Source organism: Melozone crissalis, unplaced genomic scaffold, assembly GCF_028551555.1.
Source record: "Melozone crissalis strain CALT ecotype California unplaced genomic scaffold, PUWL_Pcris_2 ptg000110l_1, whole genome shotgun sequence".
Classification (NCBI taxonomy): Eukaryota; Metazoa; Chordata; class Aves; order Passeriformes; family Passerellidae; genus Melozone; species Melozone crissalis.
Window position 1 is genome coordinate 482363 of NW_026535887.1, and position 19894 is coordinate 502256.

The 19894-nt window shown below is 47.3% G+C and overlaps 1 protein-coding gene across 3 annotated transcripts; it reads right to left on the minus strand.

Moving 5' to 3' along the window:
- Positions 1-1442: 1442 nt before the first annotated feature.
- Positions 1443-19633, minus strand: GATA3 (GATA binding protein 3). Of its 3 annotated transcripts, none has more exons than XM_054292439.1 (5): positions 19393-19633; positions 16118-16654; positions 13139-13281; positions 7598-7723; positions 1443-1747 (listed from the first exon to the last, which is right to left on the minus strand). In XM_054292439.1, exons 1-5 carry the CDS (start codon positions 19631-19633, stop codon positions 1463-1465), a joined length of 1332 nt encoding a protein of 443 aa, XP_054148414.1. In that variant the 3' UTR covers positions 1443-1462. The 3 variants fall into 3 exon arrangements, with proteins under 3 accessions (XP_054148414.1, XP_054148413.1, XP_054148415.1); XM_054292438.1 differs by having other exon boundaries at positions 13139-13284; XM_054292440.1 differs by having other exon boundaries at positions 13139-13284; positions 16118-16657; positions 19387-19633.
- Between the last annotated feature and the right edge of the window lie 261 nt (positions 19634-19894).

A 19894-nucleotide genomic window follows, 5' to 3' on the forward strand; every position in this document is an offset into this window, starting at 1 on the left:
CACTAACATGCAGTCCATTTATTTTTGAGGGGTTTTTTTTTTTCCTCCTTTGTTCTGTGATTTATCTTTTTTTTTTATCATCAAGCCACTGCAAACATTGCTTTGGCTGTCAGCATGAGCGCACAGACAGACATTCCCGTACCCGTGGTCACTATGTCATAAATACCATCCAAACAAATGCTAAGAAAAATTAATAAAGAAAGAAAAATATTCCTTTCCCCACCCCCAAGCACAAAACACTGTTAAGTCAACAGAATTTAATCTAGTTTATTCTCCAAAAAAAAAAAAAAAAGAGGAAAAAATATGAAAACAAAAAAAAAAACAAAAAAAAAAAGAGCAGGTCTTATCACTAGCAGTAAATAAATTTATACAACCATTCAGTCTGTATAATAGGATGAAATAAATCTACATCTTTCTTATTTTGGTGCGTTGAATTATACATACAAACAACAATTACAGGAACTTGTTCACAATGCGTAGAGACCTGGAGAATGGCTATCTGAAACCCCCTTGTTGGCAATGTCCGCATGTTAACACTGATTGCCTGACACCATTGGTACTTCCTATGCAAAGGGCCCGTGGCCCAAAATGAATGACCTCCCTACAGGTTTTATTTATTTAGTTATTTAGTTAGTTAGTTAGTTAATGCATCATCAAAACCGTTCTAGCCAGCCCCCTCCCCCTCCCCGGAAACAGAAAAACAAAAAAAGAAACCAAAATAAAAACCAACCAAAACAAAAAACCAAAATAAAAATAAAATAAAAGGAGAAGACATGACTGGCAGTTGGTCCATTTGTTCATAAGACCGCGTTTCCTCTTGGTCTGCATTGTTTGTTTTTCTGGTTTTTAAATTGTCCTCCCATCTTCTTTTTTTTTTTTCTTTTCCTTTAAAAAAAATTCTCTTTCGGAGTCCTTCATGCCTTTTTCTTTACAGCTCCTCAGATGCGATAAAGTCTTCCTCAAATGTACAGTATTTCTTACAATATAAGTTATATGCAATGTTCAGCATTTTTTATTTTATTTTATTTTATTTTTTTCACAGCACTAGAGATCCTGTCCAATAGGGAATGCAAGTTCTGAATGGCTTATTCACAAATGGTATCCAGATTCAGTGGGTAAGAATACATAGATGCCATAGTGAGTTCCTTTAAAAAGTGGCAAACATCACTTTTTTAAAACTTTTTTTTTTTAACTTTTTTCTTTTTTTTCTTTTTTTTTTCCTTTTTTTGTGCTTTTTGTAGTTTTTTTCTGCATTTTTAATTTTTTTTTCTTTTCCTCTCTTACGCCTTCAAATAACCTTTTTTTTTTTCTATTTTTTTTTTTTAACTCTTTTTTTTTTTTTTCCCCTCTCCCATTTGATTCGGGACGTCGGACCCATAACCACACGCCTGCAAAAATGCAAGTAGTATATAAAGTAAATCTCATTTTGAGACTGTAAGCATTCAGCAGGGGAGCTCTCTTGCTAACCCATGGCAGTGACCATGCTGGAGGGGTGGTGAGGTCCGAAGGAGAGGCTGGATGGAGGATGCATCGGTGTCGGTGTGGTCAGCATGTGGCTGGAGTGGCTGAAGGGTGAAATGTGGCTGATGGAGGACATGTGTCTGGAGAGGGCTGCAGGGTTAAAGGAGCTGCTCTTGGGAAAGTCTTCGAGGTTGTCATGGACCTTTTTGCACTTTTTGGATTTGCTAGACATCTTTCGGTTTCTGGTCTGAATTCCTTCCTTCTTCATAGTCAGGGGTCTGTTAATCTAAACAAAAATCAATTATTTTTTTTTGTGCTTCCATCCCTTCTCCCCAAATCACCGTGGGATCTGAGTACCCCATGCCCCAGTCCAGCAGGACCAGCTGGTCACAGCCCCCTTCCTCCCCTGTACACACCATGTGCTACCCAACCTCTCCATTTCCATCCCAAAATTCAGATCCCTCCAGGAAATCCCAAGCTCAGTTGAAATTTCTGAAGACAAGATGACAGAAAATTGCTGGCAGAGCCACACAGGAGCAAAACATACCCGAATAATTCATAGCAGCTGAAAAATTTCAACTATCTGCACATTAGGTAATTGCATTGTGTTTAGGTATGAAACCAATCATTACCTCCTGGAAATATTCCCCACAGACACCGTCTCACCCTGAGGCTTCCTGTCTGATCTAAAACCATTAGCAGCAAGAACTGCTGGGATTTCAGTGCTGTGAGGGGTCTCAGGCTTTCACAGCTCCATTAGGAAGCTGGGCAACTCTCCACAAAAGGCACGGGGTTTTGTCTTGTTTTTCTTCTTACCAAAGATTTTGCTCTGATCATCCTTTCTGGTTTTCTTTAGCTAATCTGGTTTTATTTCTAAAGGCTTCCAGGTTTTTTTTAGGGAGGCTGAAACAAGTATCTGTGCTGACCAGCAAAGCATTTTCTGCATGCATACAAATGTATCTGTAGGTGAAATAAACATTAAATTCTCCTCCTGAAACTACACAGCAGAAATGATCATCCATGTATTCATCAGGGTTAGGAAATGGTAGCAAAAGTTCTGTTGGATACCCTCTAAGAAATTCTTATTATTCTTATTACTTGAAGCTGTCCTGTTCAGGGCCAGGGGTTGGACTTTGATGATTCTAGTGGGTCTCTTCCAACTCAGAATATTCCATGATTTTGTGATTCTGTACTGCATAGAGAGCCAGCATCACAACATGGCACAGGTGACATGAAACTCCCACAAACCACACTGGGGAAGGGATTTATGCCTCCAATGTCCCTAAACAAACTAAAAAATCTGTGTTTGAGAATGAAAATGGGTCTTGCTCTGGCTCCTCTGTAGGATTTCACCTGTAGCAGAATGCAGCAAATCACCCTGAGGCTGAACCATTTCTCATAATAAATGTGAGCACATGATGGTGCTGATGGACATTCTGCAAAAGGGAGAAAAAATGGGTCCACCGTCCACCAGGATCTACTGTAGAGGACAATGAAAAGATGTTCCTGCAAAGGTCCTGAGCAACTCTGTGTCCATAAGACCTTAAATCAGTACAAGGAACAAAGCATTCCCCCCTTCCAGATCACAGCAAAGTTTCACTTGTTGCTCCTCAGCCCCTTTCTGGTCCCTTTCCACAGCATGAGCATCATTCCTGGATTTCTCTCCCCAGGGAGGCCAGGATAAAATAACTCCCTGTTACATGCAAGGATGGAATTATGGGGAGAAGGACCTGGCTCATCTCTGGTTTGTCATTCCAGTCTTTGTGACCCCAGGCTCTTTTTACCAGCAGTGACAGCAGCCTTCACCTCACCTAAAAATGGGTGAATAAAAGGCTAATTCCTCTGCCTCTGGATAAAGGGAGATAGAGAGAGCAGCCCTGCTTGCCAACAGCTAAAGGTAGGAAATATCTACTCATGAGCAGCCCAACAAAAGCCCTGTGGCAGCAACAAGCAGAATTTAAAATATTGTGGGTTCCAAACACAACATAACCCACTTCCCTGACTTTCTATCCTCACTGAGGGAATGAGGATGCACACACAAGGATGGCCCTTTGCTCCGAATAAATGACTGGGATTGGGAAGCTTTGCCTGGCCTGTTTTAAGTTTTTAGCAGGGAGGTGTTGCCCAGGTTCAAAGCCAGGGAGAAGTCCCAGGTGAGTCCCACCAGGCAGCAACATCAGAGGAGGCCAGGGAGCGCCAATCCCTGACAAATCCAGCTCAGGTTTGGGGAGGCACACACAGCCCCTGCCCCACCAGCTTCAAATGAGGATCTGTATCACTACACAAGGGCTCAGGGGCAGCCAGAACCAATCTCCAGTTGAAGCAGCAAAGTTTCAAGCTTGGCAGCTGGTTGTGGCAAAGTGACATAAGCCTGGTGGTGGGACTGGGGCTGTTCTGGGTCATGGAACAAGCACAGGGTCCTGACCCTTGCCTGGTGTCATGTCCCACAGGACAGTGAACACTTTCCCAAAGCAGCATCCCTCCTGTTTCACTCAGTCTCTAAGAACAGGATGGCCCAGGCCACGATTTGATGTGAAACTCAAGGGTGGGAGCACCAGCTCTGTGTCAGGATGGTGACAAAGCCGTGGCCAGCCCCACAGCTGGGGACGGAGCTGCCATCCACGCTGTTGTCTGGCCACATCATCCCACTGTAAATGGTCTCACACTCCAAGCAGGTAACTAACCCGAGAGCCAAACAGATAAATTCTCAGATAAATGTCAGGAACCAGCACAATCAAAGCAGCAAGCTGGAAATTTTTTCCAGTGACTTCAAAGACCAGTCACAGCAGGGTAAAAGTGGTCCCCAAAACATCAAAGCCAAGGACCCATCTCTGTTTCTGGGGTAGAGAAATGAAAGACCCAGAGGGAAGACCTTCTCCGTGAAAATTCATTCTGATAAAAATGACAAACACATGCTAAATTAAAATTAAACCAGCCCAACGCATGTATATGAAATTCATTAATTTCAGATGGAGCCAATTAATTATGGGCAGGAATTATGCTCTTTGTTTTATCATATGCAAAATACTGACTGCTCTGCTCTCGGGACACATAGGCCTGCTTTGGGGTATTGTGAAAGGGGCCTTTTCTGATGAATTTTACCAAAAATAATGGCAAATCACTCACTTCTACAGGCTCAGGCCAGCCCAATGTGCACCTCCAGCAAGGTACACTCCCACCCATCCCTGAAGTGTGCAAAGGCTCATCCCATTTCTAAGGACTAAAATAACAAGGATGAGAACCTCGTATTCAACAGATCAAATCCAGGGGATAGTCTTAACCATTATAGGCCTGATCTTGCTCTGACTGAAGACAATGGGATTTTGCCATTGACCTCAATAAGGTCCTGTCACTGAAGTGGATTTATCCTTCAGACATAGTCATTACAACGTTGGGTTAATCTTCCAGGCTGGCTGTATCTTAGAAAGCACTCTGGGATGCCACGGGATGAAAGGCACCGTATCAATGTGAAATATTAGTCATTGTTAACACTGGTGTTAATGGAGCCGGCTCTTGTTGAAGTCAGTGGGAGGAATGCCAACAGCTTCACTAAATGCACCCCAAGACTATTATGATTATTGCTTATATCCTACTGACAAATGGGTTTGCTTAAGCTGTGGGAATCAACAGTAAAACAAACTGATATAGCTCCATGAAAAAATTAACACCGTGGAAAAAAAAATTCGCCTTTTCACTGCAATCGCTCCCGGTGTGGACATAAAATCTGGGTAAATTTCAACTGCAGATCAATCCATTAAAATATCCTAATGAAGTTAAGGTACCAGAAAATTTCATTAAACCCAAAGAAAAGAAAAAATGGGGAGTGGGGGTGGATAAAACAGCAGACAGGAATTTGCTACAGCCTAGCCTGAAACAGGGTTAAGTCGACTTCCAAGCATCCAAAGACCTTCCACTGGCACAACATCCATGCTGACAGCTGCTGGGGAGGGACATGCTACAATCAGCCTCTCTATTTCTGACCCCTCTCCTGATGGAAATCACAAGATAATATACACACAGGGGGCAAGACCACACTTCTCACCACGGTCATGACTAAATACTTTAGTAAATACTTCACTAAATAATTTGCTAAGTACCTTAGGAAAATTTTTAAAAAAAAGATCTACCCACTCATATCTGGATTTTAGTATCCTTGCCTGGTTATTTTGCTGCACACAGGAGCTCAGTCCTCTGGGGGTTTCATTTAAGCAGGATCCATTAATGGCGTTGCTCATAAGGCAAGATACTACTTGACTTTGGTAAGTAGCTGTGCTGAGCTTTTAAGCAGCTGTTGGTGTTTTTAATGAATATGAAAATGGTTCCAATGTGCTCAAGGCCTGCCCCATGTCACAGATTTCACAGCTGGATCGGCGTTTCCCTAAACACTGGATCTAGAGGTCAATTCAGGCCAAACAGGTTTGCAGTGTTAGTGCAAAAAAAATAAAAGGAGGTGCTCTTGCAGGCACATTTCTGAAGAACCTCAGCACTCAGACATCATTCTAAACACTTCAGGAGGAGATTTCTCCAGTCAGATGTCTACAATGGAACCAGGCACATCGTAACTCACCATCCTGCCATCTTTTGCAGGCATGGGGAGGAACTACACTGTCTTCAAGGGTAGAAGTCACCCCAATATAACACAAGCATCCACCAGCACCAACTGAGAAGAGCCTATTTCCTTCAAAGAGCTTTGCTGGCTACAGGAGGAGCAGCTCCTTAGAGGTTTCCAAAACTTCCTGATTTAAGTCCTACCACTGGTGACTACAAGGCCAAAATGGAAACAGCACAAGCATAGATCCCCGCACAGTGAAGCTTTCTGACCTTGATCCCTTCTTGCCAAGGAAATAGCAAACAGAATATTTTCTCGTGATATTCTGAGAGTTTTCACTCTGGGTCCAACCCAGGGTGTTTGCAGTGATCACACTGAGAGTTTGATGACAAGCTTTACTTGCTACATCAGACTCAAAGCGTGCTGAGACACCTGCCCACTAAAAGGTAAACGCATTTTCCTTTTTTCCAAGAGAGATGCCTCCCATGAAACAGGTGAAAAATTAGCCTGGTTGTTTGTTGGGGTGTCTTTTCTACTTAATCCAAACTTGTTTACTCATCCTAAGAAACCAAACTCTTTGAAATAACAAATGGAAGGGACTGATACCACAAGGGTTGGACGCCCCATGAAACCCGATACGTCTTTGATGTGTTTCCATGGGTGGACACAAGGGCAAAACACAGCCCCAGATTTCCAAACCAAACACAAAGCCATCAACCACTAGTGGAAAAAAAAGTATATCAAAGCAGAGAAATTGGAAGTCTTTTCCTTCTTTTGACATAATAATTATTCTAATGCCACAAGTGGAATGAGAGGAACAGGAGTAGCCTTAAGTCTCCTTTATTAGCAGTATTATTCAGTAGAAGACTTTTCAGGCCCCTTTAGCTCTTTCCCTGGGGCACATATCCCTGGTTCCTGCAAGCTGGCTTTGCATGGAGATATTAGATTAAATCTGCCAGCCATTACATTTCATTTCATTTCATTTCATTTCTCCTTCCCTTCCATGACAGTTGCTTTGAAATTCACATCACAGGTTGAGCAGACTCTGCAACCCGCTAACTAAATCAAGCCCTTTTTTGGTTTGGGACTCGTTTGCATCAACCAGCACAAACACAGGGCCTAAATAAATCATCTTTGGGGACAGGACAAAGGCAGCCACAAACCCAAGAATGATCTAAATAGTTTCTGGCACGTATTTCTTTTTTTTCCAGAGTTTGTATTTGCTGGAGGAACCAAGCTACGCATAGGAGGGGTATCGGCTTGCAGGACAGTGTGTTGTCTTTTCCAACTCTCTGAGCCCAATCAGCAACAGATAATGTCTCTCTGTGTTGACCCACCCCTCCTTTCTTGGCTCAAGCAAGGAAAAGCTCTAACAATACCCATGGACAGCCTTGTTTTATACCTCCCCAAGTCAGATAGGATGCGTTTGAAAGTCTGACGGCTCATCGCTCCAAACCCCAAGGTCCCCAAAGGGATAACAGAGGTCTCGGCACCACCCGAGACTGGAAATCCTCAAGTTAAGGAAGAGTTTGGATCATTGAGCACCAAAGCTGAGGCCCCATTTTTGAGTATTCCAGTCACACTTACATTGTGCAGCTTGTAGTAGAGCCCACAGGCATTACAGACGGGATCGCCGTTGGCATTTCTCCTCCACAGGGTGGTAGTGGTGGTCTGACAGTTTGCACAGGACGTGCCCGCCCTCCTGGCTGCAGACTGTGGGAAGGAGGGAAAGAGGAGGAGAGGAAGAGAAAAACACCCGTGTTAAAAAAAAATAAAAAAATGTGATCAGCAAAATTTCTGAGAAAGAAAACATCAACCCTGCAAGACTGACGCGCATCAGCAGAGGCTTCCAGAAACTGACTTGTGAGAACAAATAATAATTGTGAAAAAAAATCCCCAAGGTACTTTAATCCCAAATTATATGTGAACTGAATCAGGTGCCAAAGGGCATCCTAAAAGTGAGTGCTAAACCTGTGATAGAACTCATCAAAATTAGCAGCGCTGGCACAGCCCATTCCAGAGGGGAAAATGTTATTTAAATGCCAACATGTTTTTCCATCTTAATTCTCCCAGACCCCCCAGGGGTCTAATTCTGCAGTCAGGGCCTGAACTGACAATTGCTGGAGTCAAGGGCGTGAGTCACTCCGGCTCCAGCAAGAGACCAGGGTGGGCAGCTGCTCGCCGGGCCCGACCGCAAGCGCAGCCCGGTCCCGTAAGCTCAGCTCAGCTTCAAAGGAGACAGGCTCCAGATCGGAAATAACACCGTGGCAAGGAGCAAGAATCCCAACTTTTTAATTACACCCTTTTCTCAGCCCAAACCTTCATGTTTATTTAAGGATTGGTAACAAGCCTGAAAGAAGAATTTACCGTTTCATAAAGGGGTAGGAACAAGAAAAAAATCTACGTGGCAAAGTGTATACGGAAGATTTTTTTGTTAGCTGTGATAATGACTTAGCAAAGTCAAATTTAGTAAAGTTGCTCTTCTTTCACATGCATAAATTCGTACTTATCATTTAAAAACTGTAACTTTAGCAAACAAATTGTGCTTCTGCCTCTGAAGGAGGAACAGGAGCTTTCAGACTGCTGTGTGAGCGCGTATGTGTGCTTGCCTGTGCGCAAATGCCTACAGCTCCTAAAAAAAAAAAGACCTTTAGATCCCCATCCTATCTATTCTTCATCAATATGACATGGTCCCAGAGCTCTGATTTCATCCCGATGCGTTGCTTTCAATGGAACTGCTCATGTGCTTAAAGTTAAAACATGTGCTTAAGCGATTTGCCAGATCATAGCAATGCTTGGCACCTTGCAGAACTGAGCCTTTAATGCTCTCTTTTGTGCTCTTACTGTTTCAAATTTACCCCTCACCCCACACAGCCGCACACTGTAGCACATCCAACATTTAAAAAAAAAAGAAAGAAAGAAAATACCGCATCTTTGGATACCGTACAACAAACCCAAAATGCAAACATGGACACTGGCACAGCCTTAGCATTAATACCAGCTCTTGTTAGGTCATGTTGCAATTTTAATCATAATTGAATGCGGCGTAGGTGGAGAGAGGACGGGTTGGTTTTGCTTTAGATAGGGGAGGATTTTTTTTTTCATTTAATTAGACAAAAAGGACTGTCTAAAAAATAAATAAGACAATGCCCATGAGCACTAGGAAGCATCACAGAGTGGCTGATCCGACAGCGAGTGGCTCTCTCAGGCTGCCTGTAGGGATAGTTCCATTTTTCTTGACCATAAACCACTCTGAACCAAGCCAGTCCCAAGAAGACCTTTAGCTGACTTCTCTGTGCTGGTGACAAGCAGGAGTTGGGGGCAGTGCATGGGACTTGAAAAAATCCCAGGGCCAGCAGAGAAGATGAAACATCCCACCATGAAGAGCAGAGCCCTGAACTGATGTGCGCGCACGCTGACCACGCCATGGACCCAAACTGGGCTGCCTTCAAAATCACCAGGATAATTAAATGATGAATGTGTTCCAAAGGCAGCAAGGAGACAAAAATGGAGCTTGTAAAGCCAGGTTCTCACTAAAGAGCTGAAGAAGAGTCTGTAGCTCTCTGCCCCCCAACTCCTGACACTCGGCGCGCGGGGCTTGGAGGGGCACGAGGCTGGATTGAATCTCTTGGTGGCAGCTTTGCCTTTATCAGACCCAAAAATCAAGCCTAAGGAAATTTCTAAAAACCAGTGATATTTGGCTCAGCCCACACAGGGGAAACATCCCCTTTGAAGATATTTGGGGTTTCTACGCAGCGCTCGCCGTAATTTCTCCTACAGCAAGTGCGTTCAAAAGACACGCCTGGTCACCACCTCGCCGCCTTCAAACAAATTCTGACATTAAATAAGCAAATAAATCACAACATCTACTGTCTTCTCTTAAACTATTTCCACCTACTGTGTTTCACTTGCAAAAATTCAGCATCATTAGCTGAGTATTTTAAGCTCTTTCGGTCCCAGGCTGCACCTTTTATGCTGTACCAACTTCTACCGGAGACACGGGCAGCGGGCAGGAAACAATGAATAATAACGCTATTGTAAAGCTCCCAGCAATGGCATCCACTGACGCTCATCAGCGACTAGGGGCCTGGCCATGGCAGTCATGGGATGACTAATTAGCTGCCCCATATCATCCACAGGACCACAGCCCATGGCACAGCTGCTGGTGAGCAAAGGAACAACTTCAGAAGCTCTAACAGTGATGAAAAGGTGAAATTGAGGAGGTTGGAGGAACCAAGTGTTAATAAAGATGCTTAATTAAGGGGCATTTTCAGTGTCTGCATTTACCCACAAAGCTCCAAGCATCATTTTCCTAAAATAAGATTGCATGTGCATGGGCCTGCTGAGAAATTGGTTATAATCCTTCCAAAACCAGCTTGGCTTGACGTGGAAACTGAGAGCTCTGCATCTGCATGGGAATGGGAGAAAAACTAAAGGAAGATTTTATCTCAGCAGCAATGGGGCTGCCACTGCCTGTGACAGGGACAGGAATGGCCTCCAGGAGGGCTGAAGAATTTTTAGGCAGCGATGGTGTGGTACCACCTGCCTGTTCAGGATTCCCCTGCCAACATCTCCAGGTCTTCCACCTTCCCCCTCGAGATGAAGCAGAGCTGCCTGAGCCCCCTCAGCCAGCAAGACTTCATCCCTGTCACCTAAAGTACACCTCACGAAGACACCCATTGAATTTAACAAGGCTTGGGCAGGGTTCTCATCATCTAAGAATTTCTTTGCCTCCTCTCTCCCACCCATCAAATCCTATCATCAGTTTCAGTGCAGCTGTGATCAGAGCCTATGAAACCAGCCCGAGGTCACGCAGGAACCTTGTGGCAGAGGGAAGGAGCTGGATCCCCACCCTGAGCCTCCATCCACAGCCCGCCTGCCTTCACAGCAGGAGAGATCCACTCAAGCCACAGCTACATGCACGTCCACATCCAGGCACAGAAAGTGCAAATGCAAGCCCAGCTCTGGTGCCTTCTGACTAATTTTTTTTTTCAGAGGTTAGCAAGGGAAATAAATATAGGTGCAAACAGCATTAGGGATGTTTTGGGTTTTTTTTTTTCTTTTTCCCAGGCAGTGCTGGAAGTGGGGGACGGGAGGAAGTAGAAAAATCAAATTTCACATTTAGCAAAGGCCGCATTTAAAGAAGGGGAACTTTTTGTAACTTTAACTAAAATGCCCAAAGATTGGAACGATAATGCAAGACAAGGTCTCCCTTTACTTCTTTTCTTTCTTCCTCTTTTTTTTCTTTTTTTTTTTCCCCAAGAATGACCTTTTACTATGTATTTATTTATATAGTTCATTTTACATGTGCCGGGCTCAGGGTGACTCGGGACATTCTTTCGTGGTTCCATCAGACACTTTTTGAAAGCTCTCCCCCTCTCTCCAGCCGCTTTCCTATTCTGCCTCCCCCTCTGCTTGTTTGGATATGCTCAAGCTCCTGTGTGTTTGGACTGGGGAAACGGAGCTGTTGTTTAGGAGTTATCTCCAGGGCTCAGATATCCGGCAGCTTTTTCCTAGGAAGTTAACTTTACACATAGAGAGAGAACGAGGAAAAAAAAAATAAAGAAAACGAGGGCTGTGTGTTTAAGACAGAAGGGCCAGGGGGGAGGAGGAGAAGAGAACAAGAGAGCTGCCCAAAAAAATCAAAATTCCAGCCTGTACTTCCCTCCCTAGAAAGCTTTTCCTCTTTTCTAACAAGGCTGTGAAAGATGAGAGAGACAAACCTTTTCCTCTACGGGAAAAGCGCGTACAGGAGGGCACGGAGAGGTTTCACATGCAGGAAGTTTGGCAGGCTAGAGGAGCAAAGCCACATCTTCCCCAAAACTCACACGGCCAGACAGAGTTCTTGCTGATGCCCCTCACAGCTCAGCCCTTCCTGGGAATGTACCCTGCAAATGCTTCCCAGAGCCAGAGGGAGCAAAGCTGATACGATTTTTTGGGTGTCTCACAGGTGAGGAGGCTGATCCCAACCTAAGAGCTGTGAGCACCTTCAAGGAGAACACAAATTAACCAGCCCTGTCCTGCCTGTGGGGTCAGGCCATGCTGGGCACAAGCCTCATCAAACTGGCCAGATCCATGGATCAGCTCAGAAATTCCACAGAGAGGAAAGAGCCACCTTTCCTCCACATTTTGAACAGCCCTTCCACATCTTTAATCCTGACAAAACCAAATGTGCCTCAATTCGAAACATTCAATAACTTCCCAAGCAGCGACCATAATTTTTTTTGCCCCCACTTGATATATTTTTCCCCTTGTGGTCTGCCTGATTATTTGCCAAATACACTTTAACACATTTATTAGCCATGCCCACAGCTTCCAGACCTTTTTGTGGCTTCCAGGGAAATGCATGAACAGATCGCTGGGGATGCTGTAACGCATTGCCTGGGCTTAGAACAGCCACCGGTCTTGTAACTATTATTTCAAACATTTACCCACTCATTTCATCTTCCTCCAGCTTCTGTAGCCTGGGCACATGCTTAGCTTTGCACTCTCACCATCCTCCCTTTGCACTCTCACCATCCTCTCTGCCTTGTGTCCTTGTGACACCATTTGAGACCCAGATGGCACAGACATAAATGACCACACCAGGTACCGGTAGCACCAGGAGCTGATGGTTCCAGCTCTTTGCAGGAGCAGTGACACCCCAGTGACACCTAGTATTCAGTTTGTGTCCCTTTTCCATGACACCACCAGCCAAGGGGGATAGAGACACATTTAAGAGTGGAGGGCAGAAGTTTGGAGAGCCCAGGAGAAATCCTGTATTCCTGATAATCTCTTTGGTCACTAGGAAATTATTATCCTGCCCTTAGACCCTGGAAAATGTCACTGTCCTCAGGTCACCGTGTGGAGTTGAAAACTCAGTTCTGGTTTGCAAGAAGCCCTGGACCTTCATTTTTAAACCTTTTTTTGCAGTTTGCAGTTTGCTAGAGTAGTTTGCTTTTCTACTTTTGCAGTTTGCCAAAGGATCAGACAACTGAGGCCCACAGCAGCTGGGACTATGTCTCCGAGCATCCCTCCCTCCCAGCCCTCGGACACAGTGGGAGCTGGCTGAGGTTCCCTGTCCATCCCGAGCTGCAGATAGGAAGCAAAAGCTGCAGAAAAAGAAGAATAAAATAGAGGGAGACTCACCAGTCTTCTCTTGGGTTTGATCAGGGGCCGGTTCTGCCCGTTCATTTTGTGGTAGAGTCCACAGGCGTTACACAAATAGTGCCCAGTGCCGTCCCTTCTCCACAGAGGGGTTGAGGTAGCCCCACAATTTACACACTCCCTGCCTTCTGGAAACAAGAGAGCACATGGGTCACTTAGGGAAAGCAGAGACAAAAGGGGCTGGGCAAAGACCCCCCCTCCCCAAAACAACCCAAAACCTCTCCAGAGACCCAGCCAGGCCGGACCCTGCCAGTGCCCCCCAAGCTCAGGTTTTCCAAAAAAGGGTCCAAAGCCATGACTGAACAATGTCCCTGGCACAGTCTGGTGGGCTCTGACCCTGTTCCTCTCCCCAGCACCACTCCACAGGCAGCATCAGGCCTGTGTCCCAGCAGCAGGGTAGAGGGATGGTGACAATGACAATCCGAGCACCATGGTGGCTCAAGAGGCTCCCCAAAGAAGTTCTCACTCCTCCTACAGGTCTTTTTGGGGGAGAAGGGGAGCTGACAATTTCCCCTCAATGCTTCTACAGCTCTGGTGACCCCAAGTTTCCATAGGCACCAGAAAAACCTTGGCAAGAAGCCTCCAGCCCTCTACACCCAAAATAATGGAGACAGAATTTAAGTCCATGAGCCCCTTTCTGATGTGTGTGAGGACCCCAGTGTCATTCCTTGAGCACTCTTCCAGCTCCTAGGAGGAGCCTGGAGGGCTCTTCCTCTGGCCTCAGTCAAACCACATCAAGGATCCCCCAAGTAATCACAGACAACCCCCAAAACACCTCCCCAGCTCCAGCCAATGCATAACAACTCTGACCATATCTGCTATTGATTAATTTGAAATTTAGCTTCCACCACCCAAAACTTTCAGAACTTTCTGGTTTCCCCACCACATCTGCAGCCTGATGGTCCACCCTGGCTATCTGGGATAGCAAACAGCCCCAAGCCTGCCTCCTAAGTTCTTTCCCTCCTGCTTTTTGGGCACCTCTCTGGCTATTGCAGTGGGATATCTCCCCCAGCTTGGGACGGCGCTGCCCCTGCCTCTCAGCTCCTTTCAGAGGGCTAAGGGAGTTTTTTTGTTGCGCCTTTGGTTTAGTGGGGGAAGTTTTTTTGTCCCTAACGCCGGTGGTGGCCCAGCTGAGAGCGGTGGCAGAGCCCAGCCGGGCAGAGCAGAGCAGAGCAGAGCAGAGCCAGCTCAGCACAGAGCCGGCTCCCCGCTGCCCCAGCCCGGGCTGCCTTCGAGCAAGAGGCATCCGTGCCCTAACCACAAACGGCAGCCGTTTCTCCAGAGCCTTCGCACCGAACCCCTCTTCTCTCACACCTCCCCAGCAGCAACCAAAAAAATACATTTGCGGCCGCTTCTCCCTCTTTTATCCTGCAGAATCACCCCCTTCCTCCTTTTTCTCCAGCTCTGACCCTCTTTGTCTGAGAGGTCCTAACTTGCTAAGATCGACTTCTAAAGAGAAGAAAAATAAAAGAGAGAGAAAGAAAGTAAAAAAAAAAAAAAAAAAAAAATAGGTGTTGCTGCCGGGGTTGGTTTATCACGAACCGCAGATGTCTTTCTAGAAGGTAAAGCAACAGAAAGTGGCAAAAGGAAAACAGGAGGGGAGGGTGGAGGGGGCCGAGGCGGTTTGAAAATGCCGCGCAGCCGGTGGGTGCCCCGGCGGGAGCTGCGGCTCGGCGGGCGTCGGGGGATGCTCAGCACCGCCCGGGGCCACAGCAACCCGCTCCGACCCGGGACACGGCACCCGCTCCGCGCTGGGGCCAGCCGGCCCCGCTAATACCCCGGTCATTCTGTTCCCCTCCGGTTAAACGGGGCGGCCGCTGCTGTTTGAGTCTCTGTCCCTCTCTTTTGTTTCACCCCATCTCTCTCTCTCTCTCCCGCTTTCATGTACAAAACATACAGGTCTGGGTTTTTTTGTCACTCTAACCGCATCCGGACTCTATTAAAGTTCCTGGCGCTGGATAAACAATGCAACTGTCGCGTGCAGCAGTCTGAAAATAATTGGATTAGCTCAAACATATCAGCTAAATAGAGACAGTCCCTGCTCAGACAGACAGAGTAAATGTCACCCTGGAAAAACCCTGAAAACTGATCTCATTCATGCCAGGCAACCCCGCAGCAGCCTCCTCGGAAAAACAAAATAGAGAAGAAAAAAAAAAAAAAAAAAGAAGAAAAATAAAAGGGGGTAAAAAGAGTTTTGACTAATCGCCCTTTCCTCTGCACACAAGCACACCGCCCTGGGCTCACTCCCACCCCTCCGTGCACAAGAAGGTCCAAGCCCGGCGTGTTCAGCCGTCGGGAGCCGGAGCTGCCTCGCAGCCCATCCCGCGGGGAGCGCACAGAGCTGGGGCCCCCAGGATAGGGGGGCACTTTGGGGACTGTCCTGTGGGTGATCCAAACCCCCCGGCCCGGAGCCGGCCGGGGCCGGGGCTGCGTGGGCCAAGTCCCCGCAGCGCCCCGGGGAAAACCCGCCCCGCATCCCCGGGCGCCGCATGGGAAGAGGCCCTGGGAAGAGCGGGCGGGGGAGGTTGGCCGGGATTTGGCACCATTATTAAAATACAGGGAGATCGCTAATGCTGCGGTTCCCTCGGTTTCGCTGCGTCCCCGGGCGCCGCAGCTGAGCGCACCGTGGGCGCTGCAAGGGCCGGGTCTGGAGCCCCGCGGCACCGGGGGGGTGGTTCGGGTTCCTGGGCCTGGTTCCATCCCCAGCCAGGCTTGCACGAGGGGGAATTTGGTTATAAAGCTAGCAGAGCAACCTGTGGGGAAGGTGAAGCGTCGTGTGTGTCCCCCACGAGGGTTCAGCCCCTGCTGCTCATCACAGGGATGCTCGAGCACATGTTGTCCCTGCGAGAGGGGACAGCGAGGGCTCAGCCCCATTTCTCTGCCCCATTCCTCTGCCCCCCACTTTTCCCTCCCTCAGCTTCCTCTCCCGAGCAACGGGGATGAAGAAGCCAAAAGCCCTACCTGTGCTTGACCGTGCTTTTGGTCGCGATTTACACCCAAAGCCGGTTGGCGATCCTCCTAAGAGGCTGCTGGGGGGGAAAAGTCCAGAGCCGTATTCTGGGACATACGGTGGGTAGGTAGTGATGGGGTGGTGAGCGGAGGAGGTGGCTCCTCCTAAAGAGGCCATGCTGCTCCGAGAGTGAGAGGACTCCAGCTTCATGGTATCGGCCAGGGACACCTGGTATTTGATGCATTCCTTCTCGTCCTGCCGGGTGGAGCCGGTGGAGCCGGGCGTGGAGATGGACGGATCCGGGGACACATCTTTAGGAGGGGTCGGCGGGAAGGTGAAAAGGTGCGGGCTGGAGTGGCCGGCGGACAAAGTGGAAGAGGAGGCGGGCGGGTAGACGGAAAGGGGTCCCGGTGAGCTGTGGTGGATGGAGGTCTTGGAGAAGGGGCTGAGGTTCCAGGGGGACGCGCTGTGGTGGCTGCTCAGCGCCTTGCTGCCGTCCAGCCAGGGCAGCGAGCCGTGCAGCAGCGGGGGGCGGCACACCTGGCTCCCTGCTCGGAGAGAAGCACGGACACACGTCGGTCACATCCCTCTGCCACCCCGGCAAAGCCCCCGTGGGGTCCCGGGACGTGCTCATCCCACCGCCACCCCTCGTCCTTCCCAAAGAGCTCAGCACGCGAGGGAAGTTACATCTGATGAGAGACCCCGCTCCTCATTAAAAATTAAATTTTAAAAGCTGCAAGAGCACGGAGTGGCAGCTCCGGTCCTGCTGGGGAGCGGGTTTTGGGGTCGAGACCCTCCAAGGAGGGTGCCAGCCCTGTGACACCGGATTTGTGAGCTCTGCTTCACTCTCGCCGTTTTCCAGGCAATCCCACGAAGACTTTGGAGCAAAGATCCTGCGTGAAATTGCCAAGTCCCGATTGCAGAAATATTTTTTTTTTTGTCTTAGCTGGAAAATGATTTCCCGAACAGAGCAGTGAGCTATAAACCCTGGGAATTGTCTGGTCAAACGAAGACCAGAAAATGCCCACAGACACGATAATGACCTTTGCAACAGGGCTGATAAACTTTGCAAACCACTCAATTTGTCTTTTCTTCTTCCACGAGACTGCACAGAAATGTTAGAGGGCTTTTTCGCTATGGTATGGCACACGCTGAGGGTACCAATTGCCTCAAAATAAACGCTCCAAACCCTTTTTGTGACAAGGGACACTTCATTTGTCTTTTAAAATACAGACCTGGACTTTGTGGGGAAAAAACAATCCGCTAGATTTCTGCAGTGAAATCTTTTTCCCTTTGGTTATAAATGTTCCTAAGGGCTCGTACCTAATATTTCAAATTATTTTCGGCCCTTGCAAATACAAACAAATAGAAAAATCCATCCTAAGAATTAAATCCATCCAAACCCACAGCAACTTGAGCGAATGGCTGGAAGATGGAAAACACAGTTATTCAATTGGAAGGGAGCAAGTTTGTGTCTGATGACAAAGCCCTGGAAAGTCTCTGACACCCAGAGATCCTTAACCTCTGTGGGCATTGTGATAAGTGCATAGAGAGTGCTGAACATACAGGAGAGATGCAAACTCGGATGTATGGAGCCACAGATAGTTACAGGCTGGACACACATGTTTGCATGGGGAGATCCTGAGTGCCTAGAAAAGCTCCAAACTGGTTTTCACCATACCAGGCACTCGTGAACAATACTGAAAGTCGCTGCTCAAAAGGAAGGGAAGGTGGGTTATACGAATAGAAAGGGTCAAGATTCATTATCTTCCCCAGGAAGTAGCATAGTAAATAATATTCAGGCTAGATCAGAGAGACCGCATTTCCACTTTCTGCTGATATATTGGGAAAAAAAAAAGAAATGAAAAGGGAAGAAAAGAAAGAAAGGACAAAGGCTGCTGATCCTTAAAAATAATTGTTTTAAAGGGACTAATGGCAGAACAATGCAGTTACTGAGCGGAGCCTAATGCAGGCTCAACTCAACAAGTTGCTGAGGGCTGGGAGCAGCCTCCTGAGCCCGCTCGGCTCCCTCTCACTCCGCTCATCCCATTTTCTCCACGATTTTGGGGTTATTTCCACTGCAAACCTCGGGGATTTAGATTTTGCCATGACAGAGAGCACTGTCCGGCTTCACAAACCATCTTCTGTTCTTTTCCCTCCTTTTTTTTTTCCCCTTTTTTTTGTATTTCTTTCCTTATTTTTTAAACCATCCAGGTAAACTCTAGTTGTAAATACTGAACCTCTCCACTTCTCCATAAAGGATGGCACCAAAGTGCTCATCCCTCCGTGGACCTGGGCCCCACCGACCCCAGGTATTTCACCTCCTTTCTGAGAGCTGTGACCCAGGAACAAGATTCACATTGCGGATCATTACCTTCCTGCAGGACCCTCAGGACAACACACCGGCTCTGATTCCTAATTACACCACGGGCTATATTTTTTTTTTTAAGTTTCTTTCTTATTTTAAACCCACGCCACGGTGCTGCCCTGGGTATGCGTGCAAAACTTTCGTCCCAAGCCTAACGAGCTCACCAAGTGCGAATTAAATAGCCCAAGCGTGAGGACAGCGGGGTCATTTTCACACCCCTGCTCTCCAGCTTGCTTTGCTTCCCCAGAGCAGCTTAATCGTGCAAAAACTAAACACAGTATGAAAACACTAACTGTTAGCCTAATTAAAGAGAGGGGAGAGAAACCAGAGCGGAAGAGAAGGGGGCGAGAGGAAGAAATGAAGAGGAAGATGAAAAAGAAAGAAATAGAAGGGAGGCGAGCAGGAGGGAAAGGAGAGAGAGAGGGAAGAGGGATGTGAGATAAAGAGAGGATGAAAGAGAGAAAGAGAGAGCTAGAAAGAAAGAAAGAAGGGAGGAAAGAAGGAAGGAAAGGAGGAAAGAAAAAAAGAAGGAGGGGAAGAAGGGAAGAGGGGAAGAGAGAGAGAAAGAGAGAAAGAGAGAAAGAGAGAAAGAGAGAAGGGAAGAGGGGAAGAGAGAGAGAAAGAGAGAAAGAGAGAAAGAGAGAAAGAGAGAAAGAGAGAAAGAGAGAAAGAAAGAAAGAAAGAAAGAAAGAAAGAAAGAAAGAAAGAAAGAAAATATATTAAAAAGAAAGAAAATATTAAAAAAAAAAAAAGAAAGAAAGTGAAAGAAAAAAAGAAAGAAAGGAAGGAAGCCTGAATTTTTATTTATTTCCAATAAGCCAACCCCAAAATCCACTCGTGACGCAGCTTCCCCGCCGGCAGGACAGGGTCTGCCCGACAGCGGGGGGGGCTCGGCGGGACGGACAGACGGACACTCACCGTGGTGGGCCGTGGGGTACCGCTGCACCGTGGCTCTCACGGAGTTGCCGTAGTACGGCGGGACGGGGTTGCCTTGTCCGTCGATATTAAAAAGTACATCCACCTCCTCGGCGAGAGGATACTGCGTGGGGTCCATGTAGGTATGGCCAAGCGAGGGGTGATGCGAGTCCGGGTGCTGCCCATTGAGCACGGCCGGGTGGTGGTGGCTCACCCACCGCGGCTGGTCCGTGGAGACCTCCATCTTCTGCTCTTCCTCCTCGTCCTCCTCCTCCTCGTCCTCAGCAAGGCGCGGAGGGCTTCTGGAGATCGGAGCGGGAGACGCCGCCGGAGTTGTGCAGCAGGGCGGGGGAAAAGCGCCCGGCGAGTTCGGGGATGTTTCTGGTTAGGTTTGGTTTAAAGGCGTGGAGGGAGAGTTGGGGGTATGGTGATAAACGATCGATTCCAAAAAAAAAAAAAAAAAAAAAAATTAAAAAAAAGTGGGGGGAAATAATAAAATAAAAAG

Bases quoted from the DNA above. Each gene is read 5' to 3' on its own strand.
- GATA3 (XM_054292440.1), bottom strand. From the start codon at position 19,633: ATGGAGGTCTCCACGGACCAGCCGCGGTGGGTGAGCCACCACCACCCG. The intron at 7,724-13,138 runs GTGAGTCTCCCT...TCCTTCCCACAG, and splicing joins TCAAACCCAAGAGAAGACTG to TCTGCAGCCAGGAGGGCGGG. The intron at 1,748-7,597 runs GTAAGTGTGACT...ATTTTTGTTTAG, and splicing joins TCTACTACAAGCTGCACAAT to ATTAACAGACCCCTGACTAT.